General features: G+C 37.0%; 2 protein-coding genes across 4 annotated transcripts in view; one reads left to right on the top strand and one right to left on the bottom strand.

Moving 5' to 3' along the window:
- On the bottom strand, positions 1-19,811 carry plcd1 (phospholipase C delta 1). Of its 2 annotated transcripts, none has more exons than XM_023326613.1 (15): positions 19,644-19,811; positions 11,528-11,686; positions 7,024-7,252; positions 6,578-6,707; positions 6,261-6,489; positions 5,957-6,158; positions 4,873-5,017; positions 4,645-4,797; positions 3,869-4,018; positions 3,623-3,779; positions 3,163-3,279; positions 2,882-3,060; positions 2,604-2,739; positions 1,914-2,063; positions 1-1,713 (listed from the first exon to the last, which is right to left on the bottom strand). In XM_023326613.1, the coding sequence occupies exons 1-15, from the start codon at positions 19,672-19,674 to the stop codon at positions 1,622-1,624; spliced, it is 2,259 nt and encodes a 752-aa protein (XP_023182381.1). In that variant the 5' UTR covers positions 19,675-19,811; the 3' UTR covers positions 1-1,621. The 2 variants fall into 2 exon arrangements, with proteins under 2 accessions (XP_023182381.1, XP_005797944.1); XM_005797887.2 differs by lacking the exon at positions 19,644-19,811 and adding an exon at positions 16,811-16,975.
- The window catches only part of dlec1 (deleted in lung and esophageal cancer 1), a 29,646-nt gene continuing 16,433 nt past the window's right edge, over positions 7,261-20,473 (top strand). The window contains exon 1 of one of the 2 annotated variants that reach the window (XM_023326608.1): positions 7,261-11,459. The gene's annotated coding sequence lies outside the window, so the exon portion shown is untranslated. Of the gene's footprint in view, positions 11,460-16,861; positions 16,951-20,473 lie in introns of those variants that run through there. The other variant, XM_023326607.1, reaches the window with a different exon arrangement.

Raw genomic sequence — 20,473 nt, 5'->3', positions numbered from 1 at the left:
TGAGAGAGTAAAGCTGCTTTTATTCGTGAACTAGTGCAAGGGCTAACATGTTGGAGGCACAAAGTTGTCACTAAAACAAGCACTGAGAAGAAAATTATAATACAGGACATTAAGTTTAGTTTCATTAACTGTAACTATGTACGATCTAGTCATGATGTCTAAAATGTAAATTATAAGACAGTTTTACCTATGGTCAAAGACTTTGACTTGAGAAAAGGTGAACAAAGGCACATAAACTCTCTAAAGACATAAGATTATTGCTATTTAAGAAAGTAAAATAACAACAAACTAGGCATGGACTAGAGTGTCACACCAAAATAACATTTCAAATAATTACAACAAAAATGTACAAAGTTGGTCGTTTTTAAGTCCCTAATATGTATACTATTGCACCCTTTTGCCATTCTGCTCATAAAGTAACCCTTGGAACGTGTAACAGCTACCAGCCTTCCTTACAAAATACCGCTTGTCTGATTTCCAGGGTCGGACTAAAATGCAGGCAAGACAACAGTATGATGGCAATGTTTAATGAAAGAAATACAAAAGCCTTACTGAAAGATCTAGTGGGTTCAGAACATGTGAGAATCCAACTAACAGGGAAACGAAGAGTATTAATGCAGAAGTACAAATCAAGAGATGAGGAACAGCCTGAGGGAAAACACAGGCATGGGAGAGATGAAGTATTGGATCAGCTGAACAGAGGAGAGGGCGACAGCAAATAAAAAAAAAGCAGGAAAGAAACCTGAACCCCAATGTAGACAATAAAGAGAAATAAATACTAATTTGCATAGACAAATCCCAAGCAAAAACTAAGCTTTAGATTGTTTTTGGTAAGCTATAGAGAAATAAAGAATAAAGAGATGTTAAAAACAGAAACATAAGTTAAACTAAAAGTCCCAAAGTTAGTAAACTTTGTTCAGTGTAGTAAACAGAGTGGCAGTGAGAAGCAACAGGTCAAGGACCTGGACCAGATTCATTTGGTGTGGCGTCTCAGGAAAATGTCTATAATTTTCATTTTGTGACCTTTAAACACTTTGGTGTTACTTGATGTCTGTAACCAGCCCATGCCTAGTGCAGACCCTTGCAATTATATATATTAAGGTTTGTTCTACTTACAAAGTCTAGAAAAAACACAATAAATGCACAAATGGTTGCTCCTTGATATTGTCACATTCCTAAAATCATGGCCTTCTTAGCCAAAACTAAAAAATCCCTTTATACCAAAATCCCTTTTAGCAAACAATGACTTGGGCCATTATTTAAAGAAGGTGATGATATAATAAGACTCAGAGATTGCACTGCATGTTAGAAGAAGGCACCTATGTAAAACTTACAATAATTATTCTCCTACGGGAGCATAAAACAGTTAAATGACTGTCATGAAATAACTTCTAACCCTCTCATTCATTCACAGCTTCAATGACTCTCCTTTTCCCATAATAATAGTAAAAATTAACAATAGCTCAAAACAAATATGTCCAAAGAAAATAACAAAAAACAGACAGAAGGTTCCCAATATGAGGTTTTATCCGACCTAGTTGCAATACTTAGTCACTGCTCTGTCGTTTCCTGTTCAAACTCGTCCCTGATTGCATGAAGGCTTACTGCTTACAATAATATCTTACTGCTGGTCCATGAGCATGATATGCACAAACAGCCCTGCAGAGGGAATGCTGACGCCCTTCTTGGTGAGCAATGGGACCTGGCGATATCCTGGAAAGAGGAAGTCAACTTCAGCCTCGTCAGCAAAGCAGATTTTTGTGCAACAGAAGTCATATGATTTAGAAAATGTCAAAAACATAAAATTTTATTAAGTGAAATACTCTGATGTGTTAATATTTCCTTGCCAATAAGTGTCCTCTAAAGAGTATTTGACCTCTGTCACACTTCTATATATTGCTGTAGTTTCCTACCGTTCTGAACGCTGGTGAGCGGCAGACAGTACTGCCCAATGTGATCATTCTGGGATGCTGTGTCATAGTCCTCCACCACAAACAGCAACAAGGCCAGCTCGGGAACGCTGATAGGAAACTCAAATTTCTCATTCCACATGGGGTTGAACCCTGCAAGGAGCAGATCTTTAGGTCAGCAGCACACTCGTTTATTGTGACGCATGCACAAATGCATGCTGGAATCCATTAGAATATCATTGAAAGTCTTATTTTAGAAATGATCAATTCATCATCTACAAAAAATGTTAAGCGAAGATATTTAGACATAATTGTTATTTTAGGTGTATTTTATGATTCTTGACTAAGTCAAGAGGAAGACTTAGTCATTGACACCCTCCTCAATGAGGGTGGGACACAAAGTCATGGACAAGTAAACTGGCTGTTCACAGAGTGCTGTATTAATCACATTAATGGAAAGATTAGTGGAAGAATAACATGCAAACTAAATGCAGAAAGACCCCGGGCCAGGATTTGAATCTAGGACCTTCTTGCTGCAAGGGAACAATGCTACAAACTGTGCCACTGTGTAGCCCAGGGATAAAAGCGTGGTAGCAAAGTGCTTGTGAATCATTTATTAACAGAAAAAGTAATTTTTCAATGAAACTCTAATCCACTGAGATGTGCATGTTCACATCTGTGGGTTACGGTCACCATTGTTTTCGATGTGGTTCGTCATCTTCTTGGCGTTGTCTGCTGCGACCCCCTGAATTTCCACTTTCACCAGAGGGTCAACGATGGACTTCTCTTTGTCCTTGTTCACTTTAGGCAATTGCTGAGCTGAGATCACCTGTTGTGTTAAGAGACAAAATATTTAGAATAAAATCATCAAGTCATTACTACAGACAGGACAAACAACCATGCACACACACACACCTAAGGAGAATTAAACCAGATAAACCAGGAGCAACATTTTTGGGGTTAACTCTCACCATGACATGGAGGATCTTCTTCTGTAGCCATGGCCCATTGGTAAGAGATTGGGGATTGAACTGAGACGACAGGCTTCTCTGGAATGCGGGCTTCAAGATGTATCCGCAAAATCCGTTTGGCCGAAACCGGCCCTGATTAAGTTGCATCTCTTTAGTGTGAGTTTGGAAGTTCAGCGCCACTAAAACAAAAGTCAGATAAAGGATCAGAGTAAAGCACTGCTCATTATTCGGTAGGCTAAGAATTTTCTATTATATTCTAAACTGAATTTTAGGGAGAATACCAATCTGGCAGCCAACGTTCCACAGAGGAACAGGGTTGTAGTTGGAGGAGTCCGTCCTGGAGCCAGCTGGGTAGATCCTGGTGAGTTTGTCCATGTTGTGATGAATGAAGGCAGTGGCTGTAGGAGAACATAAACATAAACACTTGTTTAATGCAGGCAGCTGTCTGAGGTGACACTCTCTCAGAAAATCTGACTTTAGATTACAAATTAATCTTTATCTTGCATCAAGAATGATCTGATTAATTGTAGCAATCATAGCTGACAGTTTGATCTGATTTAATCACAGACTGTGAGAACAGAATGACTACATATCTTCTAATATAGTGTTATAGTTAAATTTTTGAGTAGGTACCATATTCTGTTGTTACCCTTATTCTAGTTTTTCTGTATAGTAGGCAAATCTTTAGATTCCTGGAGTTTTTTTGCAGTTCTCACAAGCACTGATAGTTTCTTAATTTACCTGAAGTATCAGCCAGTTGCAAAGCTTTGCTCTCCTTCAAAGATGACATTTCATAGAAGCTCTGGTTGTCTTTGGCATGTTCAAACCCACCGAAATGGACACTCTTACAATAGATAACAATATCTGACAGTTCTGTGGCGAGTTTGATCTTTGATTTCTGAAAGAAAATGGATGACTAGTCAAACCAGTTCTTCATTTTCTTTTATGTTTTAGATTTTATAAACAGGTACAAATCACGTGACTCACCTTTGACTTTGCTTTTTGACTGTTCTCCTTGCAATCCGCAGCCTCATCCTCCTCAGACACCGTTTCTTCTTCAACAGTGTTGTTGTTGGAGAACACGGCATCCAGTTTGTTCAGCCGTTTGCCCTTGACGAGGAACTTGCCTTTCAGCTCCTAAACACAAACACAAAATATGCTTCAATGTTTTGTTGCACAATTATTAAAATCTGTCATGAAGGATCCCAAGGCAAACAAGGAAACATATTTCTTAATTTTGTACAGCAAAGAGCATGTGGTTTTGCTAACTCATTCCAGTGTTGTAAAACAATCCTCTAAGGCTAAGAGTGCCACAGGCATCCAATAAATATTATTTTGCCTCCACCCCACCCTTTGAGATTACATTTGTGTTCAGTAACTCCTATAAATCGCATTTTCTGTAATATCTTTAGGAGAAAATGTGGGGAATTTGTTAAGCATCAAAGTAGCAAAGTCCTCATTCAGTCAAGTTTGTCCAGCTTCATATATTTGGAAAAATAACCAACAATGTTCCTTCTGGAGTTCCAAACCATTTAGATCTTATACCTAGAAGACCACAAGAACAATTGTCTATTTCACTCCAACTTGGGTAAGATTTTTGTAGTTTAATCAGATTAGTTTCATTCATTTCCCCTTAGCTTTTAACACTCAAGTAACCTGGAAAGAGAAAAACCTGGCAGAGCAGTTCTTAATTATAAAGAATATTTATAGTAAGGATTCACACTGAATTAAACCTAACTCAGGTTAGGTTTATGGTTACATACCTCTGGTGAGGGGAGGTTGGTGGGCATGGTGTCACCCAAAGGCTTTCTGACCAAAGCAGAACCCAGGATGTTGATTAAGTGATGGGCCATGAGCTTTTGTTGTTCCACCGTGCAGTGGTTCTCCAGGGACAGAATCACAGGGTACTGAGATGTCTGGGTAGCAAAAGATCAACCATCAACATTCAAAGCTTTTTATTCTCCTAGAGACAAAATAAACATTTTATTTACCTTGAAGGCATAGTCTTTGATGGCTCTGATGACGTCTTTGAAAAGGACTTTTGATGTTAGAGTGTAGCCATGATAAATTACAGGCTCTCCATTTGGCCCGTCCCAACAGTCCAGCTCCACACAACGGCAACTCTTCATCAATGCGCTGCAAGAAGAGGAGTGAGTAAAACTACCTTTCCATCCATTTGATCAGTTTCCTTTTAACTGAAACAACAACTAGACATATGTGGGGAGTCCACACTAATCAGCGAATAATCAAGTTTTATTAAGGTATGCAAGGATTTATGACTATGATTAATCCTTCTTATGCCAGCAGTGTATTTAATAGCTCTCACTTTCCTTCATTAGTAAAGGTTGGATATAAGCAGCACTTCTGTCATTTGGATCAAATAATAAATTACACTCAAGACCCAGCCCCAGAATATAATACTGAGGTAAACCTGTGCAGAAAGCATAGTCACGTTTTTATCAGTCTGGAGGACCATATAATATGTTAAACAAATTTCATTTGCTCCTCATTCAATTGAACAAACTTATCTGACAAGGTTTCAAACATGAACTAAAACTTCCAGCAAACACTGGGATTCATATGTAATAAAAATCTGAACATCGTCAGTGTAGTAGGGAAAGCAGATAAAGTAGAAATAATATGGCTAAGCCAAACACCAGCCAAAATCTATGCTTAAGAGTAACTGGACATGCTTTAAGGTTTGAGTTTACGACAGAAATTTTATTTATGTTCGCCCCACATTTTAATTGACCCAAGTTACACTGAATGATCCACAGAGACAAGGATCAAGGTCCCTCTTCATCTCTGTACAACAACAAATCGTTGGGCACTCTGAAAAGCGCTAACTCAGTAGAACAGCTTTTTTTGAAAACGAGACAGAGACTTGTCCAAAATCTTTAACTCACTGAGAACAAAAAGATATAGGTAAAGATTTCATTGAATTGCGCATTAAGCAAAGTAGATAATTGTTGGACAGACTCATGAAATGTCAGGCCTGCAAAATCCAGACAGCAGATTAAAACCGAGGGCGTTTTCTAATTTTCGTCTAACAACAAACAGTATTGAAATGCTTACTTTACATAGCCCTCTGTGCTGCTGGGTCCTTTGAGTTGGTCCTCCATCAGGTAGGTGTTGTGTGAGGAGGAGATGAAGTAATGATTGAGGGGCTGACTCATGTCCTGATACACCAGTGAGTGAGCTGGGTTGAAGATGGATCCATCCTCCTGGTTGAGGTACATTATAAAGCCATCCTTAGTCATGTGCTTCTTCTGTTTTGCTATGAGGATGAGCACAATAAGTTGAATAACCCATGTAGCAAGGCAAATCCGGTGAAAATTGAACTTTTGAAAACTAACAGTCCCGCTCCAAGTTTACCAACCTGCTTCGTCCAATTCATATTTCTCAATCAGCTTGAGCGCACTCTCCATAGTCGCTTGCTCCCTCTGCTCATTCAGTAGGAAATTCAGCAGGTCCCCGGCGCTCATTTCACCCTGTGTTTCAGCATACTTCGCATAGATCACATCTACCTCCTCCCGCTTTGTCAAGTGGTTATAAAATTCCTCGATCTCCAAGTCTTCCAGGGTACCCGAATTTGACGTGTCACATTTCTGCATAAGCATATTGGGACTTCAATAAACTGCTAACTTTATTGATTTGGTTTAACTCAAAAAGAAAAGAAATTTGAGAGTGCCACACCTTAAATATTTCCTCCGCATAGGTGTCATTCACCTCAATGTTGACGTGTCGCAGTAAATGCTTCAGCTCTTTCAGGGTTAGCTTGTTGTCTTTGTTCTTGTCTGCTTTTCGCATGCAGCTGATAAACCAACTGGAACTCAGATGTAAGGATTTAGTTTACAACAGAAGAACAAAACTGCAAAAAATAACTGTACAGAGCACCATATTAGAGCCCAAATCTCAACTGATGCACCCTTGTATAATGTATAACACACATACAAAAATACGTAAATGCATAAATATATGCACAACTGAACTTACTGGTTGTGACAAAACTCACCAACCATATGTGCTTTTACATGTCCCTGTGCACAAAACAACATTCTAAACAAACTAAATTAACAAACCAGATGGTGTATGTATGAAATAAATCAAACAAAATTGAAATCAAATCACATTAAGGATACTGTTCCCTCTTCTGCTTCTTGTTGAGGTTGTCCACATGGTTAATGAGCTTCTGCAGGCTGGAGACCCACCGATCGGCCTCCTCTTTAGAGTCCGCCATGAAGTCGAGGCACTTGTTGTGACCCTTAAACATGATAGAGAAGCACATCTCTTCCTCGGAGGGGTCCGTGTATTTTTGGAGTCCTTCGGTCTGGCGGCCCTTGCGCACAGATTCAATGTCATCAATGAGGACTGTGTGGAGAAAGCAGGACATTTGTTAGTACCTGGATTTAGAAATGACAACATGGCTATGTTAATTAATTATAAGCCAACTTCATTTGAACTTTTAAACTTACAGCAAGTTTAAGACAGCGTTTGGGATCTAAAACTGACGTGAAATTATTTATAAAGGATTTTGGACTTCTTCTAAAATAAATCATTCCAAAGTTGTCTGAGAGCGATAGCTTTATTTGTAATTTAAGATCTGGTCTTAAGCACTTAGTACCCATCAGGCATTCTTATCACCTAATGCACAGTCCTTCCTCCTGTCATTATCTTGCTGTGAAATAATACTTTTCTCTTTGGTTACAACAAAGACTGTTTTTGTATCTTATCCACAAGATAACTCTTGTTTATGAGGGAGCTGCCTTTGGTGGCCTCTTACATAAGTGTTTGAGAAAAGTCACATGCTTCCAAGAAGTCTGAGCCCACCTCAATGTGGAAATGGTTGATACCAAGCAAATTAAAAGAAAAGTGAGAGTGAGTGAGAATAGAAATGATGCAAAAAGATACAATGGTGCTTAACAGAAGTGTTTGAGAGTGTAGAGGTGGGTAATGTGTTGCACACAAACACACAGATTAGACCTTTCACGTCACAGAACTCCTTTCCTCTAAGACCTTTCAAAATATTGCTGGACCGTTTAGATTTAAACACAACAACCTTATCACGTGCAATTGGCATTCCTGAGTCTTCAGGCAGGGGCGGACTGGCAATCTGACCATTCTGAAGAAGTACAAAATGATTGTCCAGTTCAGGGCCATGGGCCTGCCTGTTTCTGCTAACAGAAAAGTCAGATTTATTACTTCCAGTAGCAAGCAACAGCAGACATCATGACCCCATGACATCTGCTATCATTAAAAGAGAGGCAAACTGTTTTCTTTCTCACTGCTCTTGATTTCGCCCTCTTTCTTCTCTTGTATTTCTACGCTGGGTTATGTTGGAACTAATGCAGACTTGATACTTGATCACAGTTCCAGTATTATAGAGGAAAAATTAGATCAAATTTACAGTAATGCTTTTCCCGCTTTATCAATAATCGATTAAATAAGGTTTTCCTTGCACCACAACAGCTTATAAAAAGAGGAGAATAAAATGATCATCTAAGGGAGAGGTTCACTTGATGTTCAGAAGCAAAAACAATATGAAAACAACAACGTTGAGTGTTTGCATCTTTGTTGGGAGACAAAATGTAAGTGGACAGAGGATGACAGAGGACATCTGGTAAAGATGAGTATAAAACGTACAAGAGTATTCAAAGTAATAAGCATAATAGTAATAACTGCTCCAGATATATCACACGCCATACTTATCACTTGTCTGGTAAAGATCACATTAAAATACATTATTGCGTTAAAGTGTCATAATTTGGTTCTCTCGAAATAATCTTTCAGCATTTTTTTTTACCTCCCTTAATATTATTTGTGTTTTGGGTGGTGAAAAATATCAACATGGGTCCTTGTTCAAGCTTGTTTAATTAAATAATTAAGAAATATCAAATTTCAAGAGCCTTAATAAGTGAGAGATTGTCCTTCTCTACAAAAAAAAGTAAATAAATAAGAAAATAGGATACTTTGTAAACACATAATAAAGTCCTTTAATTATTGCGATGCAGTTGATTGATGACATCGCTTATTGCTTTGTCCAACTAGCAAACATGGTTTAATAAAAATAGTAATAAGGGGTTTTGTTATGCTGATTTATCATCAGTGTGACTCAGACAATATGACTGAAGGTCTCTACACATGCAGCCTGTTTCTGCCCATACACTGGAAGACAGATCCTTTGTTGAGCAACTTAATTTACAGAAGAGCAGGTACCAACACACATGATGTAATCACACTAAAGAGAAACTACTGACCGTGTGATAAAAACAAAGAAAAGTTCAGCTACAGTGCTAGTATTAGATGACTGGCCAATATTGTTTAAAGAATTGAACACTGAAAGGTAAGTACACATGCTTACAGTACTTATCTGAACAGACATTTGCAAACAAATACAGCTGGAGCAGATTTCTCGTTCAGTGTAATTTTTTAACAAACAGCAAGACAAAACACTCTACAACTTAAAAGTACATTTGTGGGGTGTGCTGGATGAATAAAGAAATTGTTAAGAATCTTTCAAGTTTTTAAAGAGAGATAAATGAGGTTAATTATTTGTATGACAAAAGAAATTCAACTTAATGAAATATTTTTTTTTCATGAGCAAAGAACTAGTTTAAGTGATTGACAGTAACTGGTGTTTAATATGTCAACCTGCGTCTCCTGCATTTTTCACTCTATACTGTCATGACTACCAGACAAAAATATCTGCTTTTGATTTCATCTAAACTTGTTCAGGGACTTCTTCTCAATGCGAAAGCATTCATTCAGAAAATGAAAGAAAGCAGTAGATCTGTAGATCCATCCATGTTGCTGCAGCACTTAATGGAAGTATATTTGTACTTAGCAGCTAAGATACTGATGATTCTCTAGAAAATTTTAAGTAGAAATTTATGACTCCCTGTTTCTATGGGGTATAAATGTAACATGACAAGGAGGCCAATTTGTTTTAGCTAGTTTTCAAAATGGGTAAGATAAGAGAGGCTGCTATTCACGCAAAGCATGTGTGTGTTAATCTTCATAAGTCAGGAAATGACCACAATAAACAACTACTAGTACTAGTCAGAAGTGGAGCAAATATGTTACTGCTATATTGTGTTCCCGCAAAGAAAGATGTGTTAATTTGAATACTGTTTAATTTTTTTTTCCAAGGGTGGTTAAGTTGTGAGAGAGAAATGTTCTTTCTTAGCAAATTTAACTACGCTTAGTTGCTAAGTTCTTGTCTAGCTCAATGCGTACTTTTTCTGCTAGATTTTAATGCTGCATTTTTTACAATTAACATATCGTCTTGGATACGTTTCAACATGTCATTGCGGTTAAAACAATCATGCTAATTTGATAATGTTTAGTTTTCAATGAAAGATTCCAGTTTTACAGTAAAACAACAATTATGGTATGACGCAATAAAAAATGATCTCAGTTTTAGCCTTAATTTTAAAATGGGAAAGATGGAAAATATTCAAGTAAAGCAAAAGTGTGTTGAGCTTCAGAAATCAAAAAATAGTTACTTGCCTCTAATTGGGTAAACTTCCTCACATCTACAGTTAGAGCAATCTTATCCTGCCACCACTAGAAGTGAACTAAATACAAAAGAAGATTACATTTTATGGGTCTCCAATGTTTTCTCTGTTAGAGAAGTGTTTGAGTTGCTGAGACTTTATAACAGCTATTACATGCTAACAACAAGTCAAAGCACTCGAAACGAGTTTCGCATGAAAGAAAGGTAGAATGTGCAAACAACAGATACACGCTGTTAACCACAGTGGTGGAAATGTGATGCTGTGGGTGTGTTCATCTTCCTGTTAGTGCATGATAATACGAAGTCTTTGAAATACTAGGAAATTTAAAAGATAATATTCCATGGCTGTACATAATTCAAGATAATTTCTCTCCATAATTCAGACTAAACATCGATGCAGATTTACAGTCTTGACTTTGTGGTTTTAAACTGATAAAATTAAAAAGTACGCATACACTGGTCTCTAAACATCTCTTTTCAAATGTGGTTAAAACCAGGATTTGTTTCACTCGCAGTCTTTTGCCCAGTAAACCTCAACACTTTTGAGATGAGCTGTCACTTTGGCTTTCTGGCACAAAAACAATAAAACATGCTGTAGAGACGTAAAACAAAACACTGACCACCTTAAGACCAGTTTCGGGTTCTGTTGTTGTTCTAAGCTCAGGCTTTGGGACAGAGGTTATCAGTCCTGGCAGCACTGACTGTCACTGGGGTGGGAGGGAAACCTGAGTCACCAAAGACCCAGAAAAAGATTCTCAGTCTGACAGTGGATCACTGGACCAGAAGAAGGAAAATAATTCAAACGGGCACACACATAGTCAGGATGTACACTAGATTTTTCCAGTCTGACTCTTGCCCCAACCATGATGAATGTGTGAGCTGTTTTTATTCTACTACCAACATTTCTCACATAATCGCCTGAGGAATTTGAGGGATGGGTGCGTGTGTGTGCACACTATGAAGCAAGAAGCTTTTGTTTTGATCTGAAAGGGGTGCTCTTAGTTGACACAGTAAAAGCCAGGGGGTGTCCAAACAATGAAGAAGCAAGATGTACTGCACAAGGTAATTTTTCTTTAGCAAGACTTATCTCATTTTTATGAATCATATGATAAAAGAAATATGAAACTCACAGGTTTGGTCTTTTTTGAAAAGCTTCTTAGATGAGTACAAGATAGTCCTACAGTCTTCCATCAGACTAAAGTAGCGGCTCTTCTGCCAGGATTTTGAGCGAATCTTGATGAGTTTCGTGCCGGCCAGCAGGAACTGAAGGTCATCATCATCTTTTAGACCTAGACAATTTGGAACAAAAGAGGAAATATCAGAATTATTGTGAATGTTTGGACATTATTACAAAGCTAAAATGAACAGGTAAATTGGAGAAGTGGAAAAGAAAAATAATAATTTTAGCAAAGCACCGTTTAGAGGTAACCACCTGGTTTACACATCCTGTGACTAAATGTTTTTTGAGGGGCTGTCTTGTTTTTGCTTATTGCTTTTTATTTATTTATCTGTTTTTCAGCACAATGTGTGTCTTTGACGTGTATGGAAAAACGACTAAAAGAAGTACAGGTTTTGTTAAAGGTTTTGTGCATTCTTCTTTCCAAAAAAATCAGTCAGGGTCCACCAGACTTGAGTGGAGAATCTCTGTGAATATTGATTTTCAAATCCCAATTTGATTTAGGTCTAGAGTAATTTAATGTCCATTGTTGTAACTAGGGGTGCACCGATTGCAGTTTTCTGGCTGATCGCCGATCACCAATCTTTTAAAAAGCCCAACTTACCGATTCCGATTTTGGCCGATACCATTTTTTTTCTGAAATGTTTGCCAACATGTCAAGAAAGTTGCTGAATTGGCAACAATGAGGTGACTGTTAACTGTAAATGTGCGGACATGACCTGGTAAGCCGGTTTGTCAGTCAAACCTCTCTCATGGGAGAAAAGAAAAGCACAGTGGTAGATCTTTAGACTTTGCCGGGGTTGATAACATTGGTGGATAAGATTGGCTTTACATGTAAAAATCGGCCAATCACCGATCTCCCAAAATTAAGGAGACCGGCACCGATAAATCGGTGGCCAACAAATCAGTGGCCGAATTGCTTACTAGTTGTAAGCAATTCATTTAAATTCATTCACAAGTCATTGGTTTTACTTTGGGTTGTTGTTCTGTTGAAAAGAGAACCTCCTCCAGAGTCTGGTTCTTTGGTTTTCTTGCAGAATTGCCCACAGTGTGATGCTGCCACCACCATGTTTCACAGCAGGCTTCTTAAAGCTTTCCTTCAGTTTTTTTTTTTTTTTCTTGTTGCTGTTTGAGTTTTTCTTCCTGTTACAAGTTTTTGATAGTCTATCACATTGAAGCTTGATTGTTAAGTAACAAAGTGTGGAAAAAGAGGTATTCGTTCTTTTTCAAGTCACTGGTTCCTAATCATGTTCTTTATGTTTTCCCAATAAAATATTCAGAATTCTCCTTCAGGTGCAATTTCATTTTGTATGTTTCATTTTGAATGAGGTTCATTTTGTAAAACTATGCTTAGAAACATCAATACGTGGGTGGACTTACTTGAGGTTTGGAAGTTGCAAGTTGCAATTTACAAAATAATCTGCAAGTAAAAGATCATTTAACTTAGAGAGACACAAGGTAGATTTTCATCCCTTAAAGAGTGGCTTTAGTAAAATGGAAACAATAAGAATAGTTTTTTTTATTTTTCCTAGTCATCATTTTCCATCTTATTCTGAAATGAAAAAAAAATACTAAGTGCAATTTCCACGTTCCATTTCTATGAAAGAACCATATTATTTGCTTGATTCACCCATCAGGCCACTGCTTCCACAGACACTGAAGTACAGCCTTATTGCTTCCTTTAGTTCTAGTAGAAATACTAGCAATACAACTACACAGAAAGAAAACTCCTCCTCTGGGATCTCTGGGTAGAATGTTCTGCACGAACGGAACTAGCATGTTATGTTCATGCAAGACATAACATTCTTAGCATACTTTCTTAGCATTCTATCATCAAATAATTACCGTACATCTTGAATCTGCAAACATATTAAGTTGATGCTACTGTAAAATAGATCAATAAAATATTTGGAATTGCACCAAGCTGCAGTTTCTGTTAATCACAGAGGGTTAATTAATCACAGTTAATCACTGAATTTTTTTGATACTACTTGTTTCTCAAACTGCTAAATATAATAAACTTAGAATTTTTATATGGACTCTCTTGGATGGATACAAAAGATATCAGCTTGTTCTAAAACAGTAGCAGAGTTTCCTATTAGGGCTGAGAGTGATTCACAAGCCAAACCCTATGTGTGAAGCCATACTAATACTGGGCAGAGAATGCTTAGTATTTTGTGGGTGGTGCTGGGATCTGCAATACAACTTCAAACAATAAGTTTTTGCCATGGTTTCTACAAAATAGAATTGGAATTGAAACCTGTTTTAGCTTTATCAGATTGCCAGCGAGATTGCGTGACAGGCCTTTTCCCACAGATTTTACCCTGAGCTCCGTTACGTGGTTTATGGTTTCGCCGGAGGCATTGAAGGAATTCTTTTGAACATACACGTCAAACAGCCGACCTAGTTAGTTTAGCTTTTCAGTTGACAACATAGGGGTGTGTTTTATTATTCCAAGAAAACAAGAAATAATTCCAGAATCCAAGGAACGCCCCCCAAGTCATGAGTGCTTCTTTTAAAGCTGAGTAATGAATTTCAGATGGAAGGCTCGACAAATCTGTAACCATGTGAGACAAGCTAGGGCATGATGTTTCTTAGAATTACTGGGAAATAATATGGCTAGTTGATTTTCTCAAATTACCTGAAGAGAAGGTATTCACTCTTACCCTGCATTTTCCCTGGTAAGGTTGGTTAAGATAAGTGCATGATCAAAAAAGCAACTGTGTTGATTCATATCAGAAACTCTTTACCTTCGGTGCCTTACAAAAATAATCATCCTCTTGAACATTTTCAGATTATGTAATGTTACATATGCAAACTTCCATCATATTTTACTTGTATTACAAAAACACAAAGTTGTTCATAATTGTGAAGTGGAAAGGAAAGATAATTTTCTTTCAACCTTTCTACTATGAAAATATGAACAATGTGACAAACAATTGTCAGCCCTCTTCCTCCTAATAATGTAAATCCAGTGCAAGCAATTGCCTTCAATTCATATCACAGAATTGGAGGTAACTTCAAAATCACTGCAGAAGTTTATAATTTAGGTGGGAAAATCTGTTGACAAAACTGTTAATCATGCTTCTTCCAATCTTGGAAAAATCAACTCTAAAAAAAACCCCATAAAAGTCACATTTTTATTTTTTCAATGAGCCATGTAGAGATAAAGCCAACAGTTAGGACAAAATTATATGCTTTGGCCCACAAGCAAAATGCATGGTATGTGAGTGCTTTTCTACAGAAAGGACAAGGAAGTTGATCATAGTTGATGGGATCAGGGATAGAACTAAAATCAGGTATATCCTGTAAGAAAACCAATTCAGTGACAACCAAAGACTTAAGACTGGGTCGATGGTGTCCAACAGGACAACCCTAAACCTACAGGGAAAGCAACAGTCTGAATGAGAAAAGCTGGAAGAGATATACCATAAAAGAAGAAAAAGAGCTGAAAAGTTTTTTAATTTGTAATGGGGAAAAAAAAAAGTATTTTCTGTCAAGTCATATTGTACACATGTGTGGGTTTATCACATAAAATTACATAACATGCATTGAAGGTTCTGGTTGTAGCGTGACAAATGTGGAAAAGCTCAAAGGGCATGAATACTTTAGCAAGATTTAAAATTGCTTGAAATTGAAATTTAATATTTATAAGTTTACTTTGTGGAAGTGGAAAGAAAAATCTCTTTTTAATTATTATTTTTCATAAACATAGAAATAAAGTGATGCTACGAGTTCAATCTTTTGTTTGTATTTCAACCCAGTTTGTTTACAAATAGAGCCGATAACTATATTTAAGCAAGGGAGTTTTTTTTATTCCATTTTCAAAACCCGAAGAAATTAGAGGAATATCAGCACTTGCTACAACCTTGTAAGTGAGAGGAGTTTACAGTAGAAAATGCGACCAGAGACAAATATATACTCTCTTTATTTCTTAGGTTAAAAGGAACTAACAATTCACTTTCCAGACCCAATACCAGCAACTACAGTGTTGGTGCAGGTGTGTTTATATGGCTTTTCCCAGCAGAATGAAAACTTCAAATTACAATACAAGGTATCCTCATCTTCAAATAGTAAACACACGCACACACACACACACACACACGCCCACCCCCACACACATACCGCAACGCAGGATATTGAGACATTCATGAGTTTACCTCAGGATGCCAGTGACAATTAGATGAGTGAAAAATGTTTCAATATCAAGGCTATGGACTTATATTTGATTTTGTTTTCCTTCTTCTTCTTTTCTGTTTAAAAACCCCAACAAGAAAGAAGTAACATTTGAGTAACTGCATTCTGGCTTCTGTAAAATTCTAATGTGAAAATCAGTAATAAATAAAAAATATATTTCATAAAGTATATCAATAATAATAATAATAAAAATAGATATTTGCTGGGGCGGGGGTTTCACAGACACTCTTCTTTGTTGTTGTATGGATTACTGCATGAGCTGGTGTTACTGGTGAGTGTGTTTTAATGGTGGTGATGTTCTTAACATCAACACCATTGAAGAGGCACAGCAAATCAAATTCTGTTTAAGGCCCCATACAACCTTGAGTCAGGCCAGAATCCAAAACGCACCCATATGTTTAAATAAATAAAAAAGATAAATAGGAGTAATTTAGTTTCTTAACAGTTAACACATTTTTTTTCTCTTTTACGTGATCTACTATGTTAAAAAAAAAATGGAAGTGGAAGGTTGGACCTCAAAGAAAACCTCAGCATTTGGCATTGTCTAGTAAAAGACGTATCTCTTTAAAAGCTGATGTTCTGAAAAAGATTAAATGTCTCTGTTGTTTATACACAAACAATAATAGTCATAGGCCTGTCCTGGCGTTTAAGGAGATCACAAATGATCTTTGTTGTTTCAATGGAAACAACAAAGAGAATTTTCACTGTGTTTGTGTTGTTGTTGTTTTTTCTCCCCTCATCGAAAAGGGAGTGCAGGGGGTGTCAGTCTAAGAGGCGGCAGGCAGAAGCCTGGTCTGTCATCAGAAGAAAGAATGCACCGCTCCAGGCGATTAAGAACCATTTACATATGTCCACATAACAAACCCAGATGTGGACACACTGGATTACTGAGGCGTAATAATAAGAGGAACATATTTTCCAAATCCAAGTTCTCCAAACACAACCCCCGAGCATGCGCGGGTGCTCCTGTTTGTGTTGGCTCAACAACTAAAGCGCGTGCGCCCCTGACTCCAAGTGTACCTTTAACAAGAGGACTCACCCAGGCGTTTCCCATTTTCCTGCGCGACCTTTTTCTTGTGCTCCTCAAATACTTTCTCCTGTGAGCTTGTCCTTTTAGGACGTAGACAGAAGCAAGACATCGCTGTGTAACAGTCCGCTCGGTGTAAAAGTTTGAGCTCGGTAAGGAAGAAAAAAGCTGGGAGGTTAAGTTTTTTTTTTCTTTCTCTCTCTCCTCACGGGGCGGGTCTTTAAATGTATTGCTTCGTTATAGCACCCATATTCACCGCAGAGAGGGGGTAAATTGGTCCTTCGGAGAAACATTGTAGGTGTAGAAAATAAATTCATTCTCAAAGTTACATTTATAATTTGGTTGAACTTTTTTGGGGAAAGATACACACATAGTGGATTCTTTTTTTTTTACTTTATTTTCTTGTGAGTATTTAATTTCAGCGTCTACACTTAATAAGATCAACTGCACTCAAAATAAATTAAATATAAAAATGTTCTTCTGTTATCTTTGCAAAAGTTTCGAAAATGTGTACGTACCCCTACGTGAGACACACAAATGGCGCCGCCGTGTGGCAGTAGCTAAATGTATCTGCGGTTAGTTTGGCTAGACGTTGCGTCGTCCCATGTACTATTTCGTATTTATGAATTCATAAACACATATAACATGAAGACGCATTTAAAGCGTTGGTGAGTTTTGTTTTTTATAGTATTTGTAATAATTACTAATATAAATTAGTATATATATTGTTTTTTTAAATATCCCCATCTGGCTCAGATAGGGAAAGCATTCCCCTAACATGTTTGGGCAGTGAAGTCACGTGATGAATATAATATTCTTTGAAAGCATAAAGCTAGTTGTGGAAGCTTTCTGAATTTTTGCTTGAGATAAAATTATGTTAATTTTTAACCTAAATGAACCAGTTAGATGACTTGCTCTGCTAGTTTTATTCAAACAAAGTCATTTGCGCTGTAAGTGCTTCTAAAGTGTTTCTAAAAGATATTATGCTCTAAAAAAGTGGGAGTCAATTGTGTAAATAATGCAAAAAAAAAGTGTCCAATCCATCACTCCAAAACAGTGAGTGGATTAGAATTCAAGCCAAAACTATCACCCGTTATTAGTAGCAGATCTGGCACAACAAAGTAGACTGCCCCAGCCTGAAACTGGCCATAAAGATGAATCATGGCGTAGCGAGGACAGGGCATGCTGATCATCAGCTGTGTCCGCCAACAAAACCAAATACCTTGTTTTTACTCACTGTGTGAAATAACAGGATGTGATGATGGCAATTGAGTCCCAAAAGTCTGGATAGTCTATGCAAAGGAAGTAGGGCATTTTGGCATGCATATGTGGGATTTTTGTCACAGCTTGTAATTTTAACATACTTGCAAATATTAAAATCTTTCTCTTCTAGTGTCCTACTCTAGTCGTATGACTGGTACAACAGTACAGAGAGGAGACAGTGGAACTGGAAGAAGGATGATATGTGTCAAAGGTGCAGAGGCCTGTCAGCTGAGCAACAAACATAAACATGAAACTAGACAAATGCATTGCTATTGTTATTACGTCATATGCATCCAGTCACTTGAAACAAGTTCTTAAGACGACATACCTTTGTTCCCATTCACCACACTCAAATAGCTCCTCCAATCACCTTTTTTGTGTATTTTGTACAACAGTAGTGAGTGAGCAGGAAACAGGCTGTTGTACAGTAGATAATTTATAGGGGATTATAACTGAAATAATTAGTTCCAAAAGCATTTAAAACACTATTATGGAAATCGATCAATAAAAACTCGACTTGTGACTTAACGTCTTTTTTATGGAGGAGAATTTGTGCAAGTGCCATGTTTGTTCAAATGTATTTAAAACCAGATCTATAGATTAATAAATAGGCTATATGAGTTGAAAACTTTGTAACTATTTGAATTACAGCAGCAGTGTCTAATGTAAAACTTTTTAATAAAGAAATGTTTCTTTTGCATATTCTGATCGCCTCTAGGCTTATTTTGGTGACATTTTAATACAGATTTAGTCCTTTAGATATTTAACGGAATGCATAAGTTTATTTTATTGTCATGGTTTCACCTTGTTAGTACATTATTTAGGTTACAAAAGTAATAAAATAAATATTGAATGCCCTATCTGTTACAGAATTGACTCTGTGGTTCTGGGGTTTAAATCTGTTTGGTTTATATATGAATTTTATTTATTCATCTAGAATCAGAATCACTTTATGTTTTAGAAAAATATCCAAAACACTAAACCAGGGTGCATACACTGAATTAGACTTGGGAACCTGCCATTGACTCACCACAGCTCAGAAAATATGCCTTTCATATTGTCCTTGTTGGAATGTTTGTTGGTTATACTACTAACACTATCAATGTCATACTTCAGAATTGAAAATAAAACACAAAATGATAAAAGAATTTAAAACGATGATGAACTTTACAATCAAATATGTGTTACTTGAATATGATGAGTAGCATCACAAGGACTATGAACTTAAAATACTTGAAATAATATGATATTTCAGTTAATGTCTGTTTATAAATTAGGTTTTTATTCTTTAAAATTTGTTTACCTTACAAATTCTCACTGGACAAATTGATAGCAACAGGAAATGAAGATATTTTAACAGTCTTCAAGAAAATCAAATATTCTGCTTTCATTTCAAGGCAATGAAACCAGCTGTTATTTTGCATATATGAATTTTTGGGACTAAAAGTATGAACACAGTCTTTTATTTAATATAGCAACAAAAAAAGAGTCTGTATTTCAAATGTGGATCAAGAAACAACATTTTAACAGACGTTGTGCACAATGATGTAGTGAACAGTTTCACTATCTCCACCCTACTCACCGTCTATCCTAGAGTCCCCTTCCGATTCCATTTTGAATCCAGACAAAATCAATCCCCGTCCACAGCAGAAGAAAATTCCTGTTTGCCTCTACTGCACGGTCCTGTCCGTTTCAGTGGAAATTCCCACAACTCTTCTAAGAGGAAAATACCTACTCTATTTCTCCCCTCTGAGCCAACCCACAAAGCGCACATTTAATACCAGTCCAGCCCTGCTTGTTCACACCCACTTGAGCACCAGTTTGACAAGTCTTCCACTGTCTTTCGTGACTACATCATTTCCCCATGCTTGCCGATAGAAGCTACACCTTCAGAAGGAATGTTATAAACACAGCCAGAAAATATGTACTTATAATCCATATATATCCAGTGCAAACCTTATCGTTGTCAAGATGGTGTTTTGATACCGTTAAAATAATGCTGAAATTAGACTTTTTTTTCCTGTGGCCTCTAAGAGTGCACATGGTTTAATTTTGAGTGTTGCTCAAAACTTCTAGAGACCTGCCTTTTCTTGCTGCTCTTGTACTTCCACCCCACACCTCTTCTGCATAACAAACCATTCTTATCATTAGTCCATGAAAATGTTTGGAAAGGAATCACTTCTGCATGAGGTAAACACAGGTCATTTGTTATTGTAAAACATGAAAGTGCTTGGATACGTATTTATCTGTTTGTTAATTATTGTGGTGTCTCTAAACTCACTGCAAAAATTATTTTGATTAAAAAGGGAGAAAAAAAGCATGAAATGATGTAAAGTAAAATAAAATGAAGAAGAAGAAAAAAGCTCTAACAATTCCCTCTTTGAGAAACCCACTTCAGACCCACATAAGTAG

Source organism: Xiphophorus maculatus, chromosome 21, assembly GCF_002775205.1.
Source record: "Xiphophorus maculatus strain JP 163 A chromosome 21, X_maculatus-5.0-male, whole genome shotgun sequence".
NCBI lineage: Eukaryota > Metazoa > Chordata > Actinopteri > Cyprinodontiformes > Poeciliidae > Xiphophorus > Xiphophorus maculatus.
Note: the sequence above shows the minus strand (reverse complement) of the source record. Positions and strands in the feature narration are given on the sequence as shown.